This window comes from Habropoda laboriosa, unplaced genomic scaffold (genome assembly GCF_001263275.1).
Source record: "Habropoda laboriosa isolate 0110345459 unplaced genomic scaffold, ASM126327v1 scaffold134, whole genome shotgun sequence".
Lineage (NCBI taxonomy): Eukaryota > Metazoa > Arthropoda > Insecta > Hymenoptera > Apidae > Habropoda > Habropoda laboriosa.
This window is the reverse complement of record NW_017100266.1, coordinates 1341903-1348603: the sequence shown is the minus strand read 5'-3', so window position 1 is coordinate 1348603 and position 6701 is coordinate 1341903. Positions and strand designations below refer to the sequence as shown.

The window sequence follows — 6701 nt, the reverse complement described above, 5'->3', positions numbered from 1 at the left end:
GTTATGTCTGCTAACAATAAATTATTTATTCAATTGCTAATTAATTATTTAAGCGTAAGTCAATTAATGCCTGGCTGGCCTGAATCCTTCTTACATAGCTGCTTCCGTTCAGTTTTTTATTTTTCTCAAACAGTAACAGTCGTCAGATCATTGAATTTTTTGGCGAACATTTCCCAATAAATACATCATTACAAATAAAAAATAGATTTTTTGCAGCGAAAAATATGGCACATAAATAACATTAATAAATATCTAATAAAATTAAAAATGTATAAATTTTAGATTCTCGCTAGTCTCTCCTGACAGCAACATCACTAACAAATTATTAAACTTGTGTGCCTTAGATGTTTAAGCACTGCGTTACAATATTTCGTCACACACCCCCAACGTAAATATTCTTCAATTAGTAAAAAAAATTAATAACGCGTATAAATTCTAACCTAATTTCTATTCGGTTACAGATACAATGCAAAACGCGCTTTGTAATGAATGAACACATACATCATTGTATCTTAGTTAAGTATTTAATACAATGCCACTTAATAAACCAATGTTATCAGCAATGGTAGTATAGATATGATTGAAAAGTGTCTAACAATATCAGTAGCCATTGAACAATCAGAAGGACAATCGAATGTACCATCGGTTTTATTTTGTAAAAGAAGATTCCTCATTATCTTTTTCCCTTCGCAGGAATTCTCGATTTTTATAAATCTAATTTTTCTAGCTTCCAAAAATTGCTCTAATTCTACTCTGCATCTCCACTTTAGAGGATTCCCAGAGAATTCCACGATATACACATCAGGCATATCGTTTAAATCACTGGTGAAAATACATCTCAAGTCGTTTCCCTCAAGATTCAGATAAGAGAGTCTATTTAAATTGCGAAACGATCCTGGTTCGATATATTTGACAGAATTACCGCGCACATCTAACCTTTCTAAATGCTCCAGAACGAACCAAGAAGACCCTATCATCTCGAGAGGGTTATCCTGAATCGTGAGATTTTCTAACATATGTAAACCCTTAAATGCGCCCTGTTCCACAGTGGTTAAACCAGAATTTCGAATAATAAGTTCGCGTAAATTCATAAATCTTGAGAATGAGTCTGAAGGTAGCCGCGGTAAGTGGCCTTCGTGAAATTCAATGGCTGTGACATCTGTTGGTATCGATTGCAGCAACAATAAGTTACCACCTGTGCATCGATAACGTATCCCTGTATTATCCTGATGACTCATGCAGGTCCCTTCTATAGTTTCGTTCCAGAGAGAAGTACTAGCTGTAGTCGAAATCATAGGAATAATGGTCGTTTCCGGTTGAGTTGACGCGTAACAGTCTTCTCTCAGTAGCAATGAATTTTTATCATATTTTATGTCGCGAGTGTCCAAAAATTCGGCCAATTTCGTTCCACATAAACAGCTCCAAGGGTTATTCGAAACATCTAGAGAGGTTAGGTAGCGTAATCGTTGATCCATATATTCCACGCCTATGCAGTTCATAGAGTTGTCAGACATATCTAGGTTTATTAAATACCGTAAATTATCGAACACATCGTTTGTGATTCGATATATGTTGTTATGGGATATGTCTAGATGTTTTAGGTTGTAAAGACCTTGGACAGTATCGGCATTTATAGATTCCAGTTGATTGCTTCGAAGGGATAAGTATTGTAAATTGTGTAGATTCGTAAAAGCACGAGGTTCGATAGTCTCGATACCACAATCTCGAAGTTCGAGTCTCGTGAGGTATCCATTAAAACGCACGAACGTATTTTGCGGAATTTTTTTGATGTTCGACAAGGTGACGTTAATAGTTTGCACTGTGAGTGGTATTATGGTTAATTCTTCGATTGATGTGATGGCCTTGCAAACATAGATCGATCCATTGGGTTTTTCAGGATAACATAAGCCTTCATAAACAGGGGGTTGAGCCATGATGCCGTGAATTTTCGGTCGAGGAGGAGTTGAAGGTGGCGGTCTGACTATTGTTATATTCGACTGTTTGATAGTATCTTCAAAGGAGGTCCAGTGCACTTTGCCAGTGGTGATTGAAGTGTCCTCGACTATCATCTGTGTATAAATAAAAAGATAATATACTAATTCGTTTAATTTAATTTAAATATTTTCGCGCCGTTTTTCAAATTTTCGAATTTAAACGCGAAACCCAGAGTCAAAAATGAGTAGCACCGTACCTGTTGCTCACGCCAGCCCGTGTTGCCATCTGATATGTCGTCCTCGCTTTCGTAGCATCTACCAGAATTGATTTCAAATCCCACCTTTCGTTGAGTTAAAAAGTTTTGCAAATTTTCTCGACAAGTACATAACCATGGATTTCCAGCTGCGTCTAACCTCTCCAATGTTTTCATTTCGGCCAATTCCTCAATAGCGATACATCGAAGTAAATTATCTCGAATATCGAGATGCCTCAAAGTATTGCCAACATGCCACAGTGCTGTACGTTCGATCTGTTCTATGTAATTTCTTTGAAGAATTAATTGCTGAAGACTGACGAGATCACGGAACCAGTTGGAGCCCAAAATTGGAAATCGATTACCGACTAAGGAGAGACGTTGTAATTTATGCAAGCCTGCGAAAGCTCCACTTTCGATCACGCTGATTTGACAGTCGTTCAAATCCAAGTTTCTTAAACTATTTCCAAAACGGAAGAACGCGTATTTGGGAAGTGTTTCTATGCTCAGACCTGAAATCTCGATCCAGGTGGTTTTATCCGGTAATCGGTCTAGGGAAGTGAACACGTTCGTTTGAAATTCGTTTCCACGATTAACTGTGCGCTCCTGTAATTAAAATTCCTATCATTGAAACAAAAAATAATTCGAATCTATCGAATTTTCGAATTTCACCAGAATTATTCTTTGTATTATTACCCTGCTAAAATCGTATAGCTGTTGAGTCGTCAGAATAGAAGGAAGAACAGGTAAACCTATTGGAGTCATGCATTGATATTTCCTGCAGACAGTAATTTGTCTCGTACATTCCGCTTCCTGAACAATGGATCTAGATCGAAAATATTCGTCTAGCCGGTGTCGACACTCGCAAAGCCAAGGGTTACCATCGATGCGTACAACCTTGAGCAAGCGTAGATAAGACAGTTCCTCGGTCGGTAAACAGTCCAGATCGTTATCACGCAAGCCTAGAGTCTCCACTCTGGGCAGCATACGGAAAATATCGGGCTCTATATGCACCAAACTGCATCTGTAAACAATCCCAGCGTACATTGCGATACAGACACAAAATCCATTATCACTTTTATGTAATCGTGTGTTTTACACAGGACTCAGATGTTACTTCTGCGTTTGTCATGTAAATTTTTGGTCCACGATGCTTTTATTGCCGACCTTTTCAAATAGAGTGACATCATGCTTGCAATTACGCGCAACATTGACAACTAGGTCGTCGACACCACTGAACGGGATGTTTTTACGTAACCGGTAACTGATTCTAACCCTGGTGCTTTGAATTTAATCCACATAGTCGCAATAGATCTCAAGAATAGACCAGAAAAGTTGAATATAATTTCATTTATATCATTTAATGTTTTTCTTTTTGTTTTAACGAACTCATATGGGTTCATGTCATCCTAACCCCATCCTAACCCCATCAAATGGTGTCTATAGATTAACCATTGAAAATGTGATTTACCTATCCAAAACAAGTTTTCTTAAATTAGTCAAAGGACGAAACCAAATGGATCTGGCTGCATGGATCTTTGTTCCATGGAATATGAGCCACTCTAGTCTGTTTAGACCAGCGAATGCGTCCGGGGCGATAAAGTTCACATGGCAATTGTAGAATGACAATCGACGGAGGTTTTTGAAGCGCCAGAAAGCGTTGTCTGGGATAAGATGGAATCGGGACACCGTGAATTCTATCCAGTCCGCGTCACTAGATATCTCGTCGAGGTCGTTCAGGTCGCCGTGTGTGCAAGCGTAGGCGATCGACCGTTCGTCATCCACAATCGGCGCTAGGCTACATTTGCAGTGGACGCGGCCAATTAGGGCGACCAACGCCCAGAGTAAAATCAGATGCATCGCCTGTTTTTCCAATTCTAGGCCTGTCGAGTTACCTGAACACATGTTTACCATTAGGTTTCAACGTAGCTACATATTAATCATACCGAAATTATTAAAAATTGCAATGTTTAAATATTTACGCTTGAAAATTGAACGTACAGGTCTCTACAGAAGTCCAGTTTGTATTGTAAACCAAATATCCAAATTTTTTAATTTTCAAATATACAAATACCTAAATTTTCAAATATACAAATTTTTAAATATTTAGATATTAAAATTTTGAAATGTTCAGATATTCAAATCTCTGTATATTCAAATATAGAAATTTTTTAATATTTTCACTTCATTATTTGCTATTCTAAAGTTATTTATTTAGTCTGAAGCAGGAAGTGCAGTGTTATAGTTTTTCAGTGCCGAAAGCACACCGGAAGCGCCACTTGCCACTACTCACCATGGTCACGTTCAAACGATCTAGCCGCGTTCTTCCTGCTTCCAAGCGATCTTCCTCTTCCTCTCAGTAGCCTATAAAGTTTCACTTTCACGAGCGTTACACACACTGCTCGTATTATCTTCCAAATTGTCTACCAACCTAGAGCACTCTTCACTGGTGAGCTGATCCCCTCCTTTTTGTCATCCTTATAATCACTGGAAATTTCCAACGTAACAATAAACAGTTACCATATTTGTCGTCGATGGAACGTGACTGGTGAAGCAATTAGCAGAGCAGATCCAATTTTTCAAAATCACTTTTATAAATCTCAGTATCAACCATTAACTGTTTCCAGGTATAACATCAAGAACATTAATTAACATCAATTACAACTGATGCACTGAAAGAGGAATTTTTCCAAAGAAAATCACTATTCAGATATTTTAATTGAATAACTCGAACTATAACAATTTTTAGAAGAAACAGCAAACACTTCCAGATCGATGTTAAATGGCTACAATAGTAATAAAAAAAATCAGATTGTTTACGTATACTAGGAAACACGAGCTCCGAAGAAGCTCGTCCAGGTCTCGGTTTGAAACGAAACGACGCGACTAAGCTCGTGATTCTCGCGCTTCCTCGTTATATAAACTTGTAAGGCCAAGGTTGCCCTTGTCCCCCGCAACAGTTGTAGGTACACACGCCGATCCCCGACCTATCTTTAGCATACGCAGCTCTAGTTTGGCAGGAGAACTCACGTACGCTGTGATACACTTGCCAGAGTATGACTCGTCGCCTGGCCTGCACCTGCAGCTGTATACCTCAGCTCTGGTTCCGCTGTTCGAGTTACAAGCAAGGTCTGGGTTATCTTTGACGGACTTCGGAACGTCTGGCGATCTTTAATAGACTAGAAGCACCATCATGATCATTATTCCGAGTCTTTTGCATTGAATTCAATTTTTCTCTGATATGATATGTATTAACTTTTTTAGCAAATAAGAAGATAAAGGATTGAAATACGAGGTTAGGTTTAACATGAACAACCTTGAAAACGTCGAAGGTCTCCGACCAAGTTTTAATGCTTCCATGATGACCCACAATGCAAAACTAGAGTGTAACCTACATGTTTTTCGCCGTCATCGCGTCATCTGATACCGTTTTTCCTAAACCAGAGTCATCTATTATGCTATTATTATTGGAACGAGTATTTTAGACGAGCTATAATTTCGACACCGTTATGGTGTTAACACTCGGTCCAAGTGTGAGGGATAAATTGGTCGATACGTGATTACTCGCCTATCTTATTTAGCTCAATAGATTGCCATATGTTGGCCCATACAGATTAAAGTGCTTGACCCTCAACAGGTAGCAAAAAACGTTCCACATGATTCATTTGGTTTAAAATTGTTATTCTATTATTATCGTGGCTTGAGTGTATGGAAAGAAGGCATTAAGATTCTAGAAGAAGTATAGTAAGGCTGGAGAGGTATATGTTCAAGCTATTGTTCTGATCAGGGTCAAGTTGACCCACCCTGGTAGTTACGTAAGGAATATTTCACCCTGTCAGCTGAGGGTCAACCCTGTTTAAATCTATTTGATCCAAGTGGTCTTCTTTTATCTTTATGTGTGTACACGGAGTGAGTTAGTCACAAGATAACGGTATCCCTTCGTTGATATTATTTTAGAACCTTTAAATAGAAATAGAAATTTTCGTGAACAGCAGCAAGTCAGTGTAAATGAAGAAATAGATTATTATAGATTGTTATGATACATTTTGTATAAGACATTAAAACATAAGAATGTAATAAGGTAGAATATTGTGATAAGTATTTGTGCAGTATACTGTAGCCATATTAAATCACTAAACAAGGAAAAACCATTTTGCATCAGTTAATATTTTTATTCATTTACTGCATACATATAAAAAAAGTGAAAAAGAAGATTTTGAATGATCAACGGCTAGGAGAGAGCACCGAGAGCCATTATTTCGCTATTTTCTTTGGGCATCTTTAAAATTACATGCTGCGGATGCATATTTATGCGTAACATTGAGGCGTTGGTGTTAGTGCTCCATGGTGATTAGTCGTCGCTGCTACGTTGTCTATCCATCCATCCATCCATCCATTTTACCCATCCTAGTCGAAGACGATGCATCGTCATTGCGACCGGCAGTCTCTTGCGGGCTGTCGTTCGCGGCGCATGCAGTTCTGCATTTGTTCTCTTTGATTCGTGTCTCCCGAC

The 6701-nt window shown here is 38.4% G+C and overlaps 1 protein-coding gene across 1 annotated transcript; it reads right to left on the bottom strand.

Annotated features, from left to right (window-relative positions):
• Positions 1 to 341: 341 nt before the first annotated feature.
• On the bottom strand, positions 342 to 4801 carry LOC108573269 (slit homolog 1 protein-like). Its single transcript, XM_017935668.1, has 6 exons — positions 4620 to 4801; positions 4482 to 4552; positions 3660 to 4083; positions 2885 to 3212; positions 2192 to 2794; positions 342 to 2069 (listed from the first exon to the last, which is right to left on the bottom strand). Exons 3-6 carry the CDS (start codon positions 4046 to 4048, stop codon positions 540 to 542), a joined length of 2850 nt encoding a protein of 949 aa, XP_017791157.1. The 5' UTR covers positions 4049 to 4083; positions 4482 to 4552; positions 4620 to 4801; the 3' UTR covers positions 342 to 539.
• Positions 4802 to 6701: the final 1900 nt, after the last annotated feature.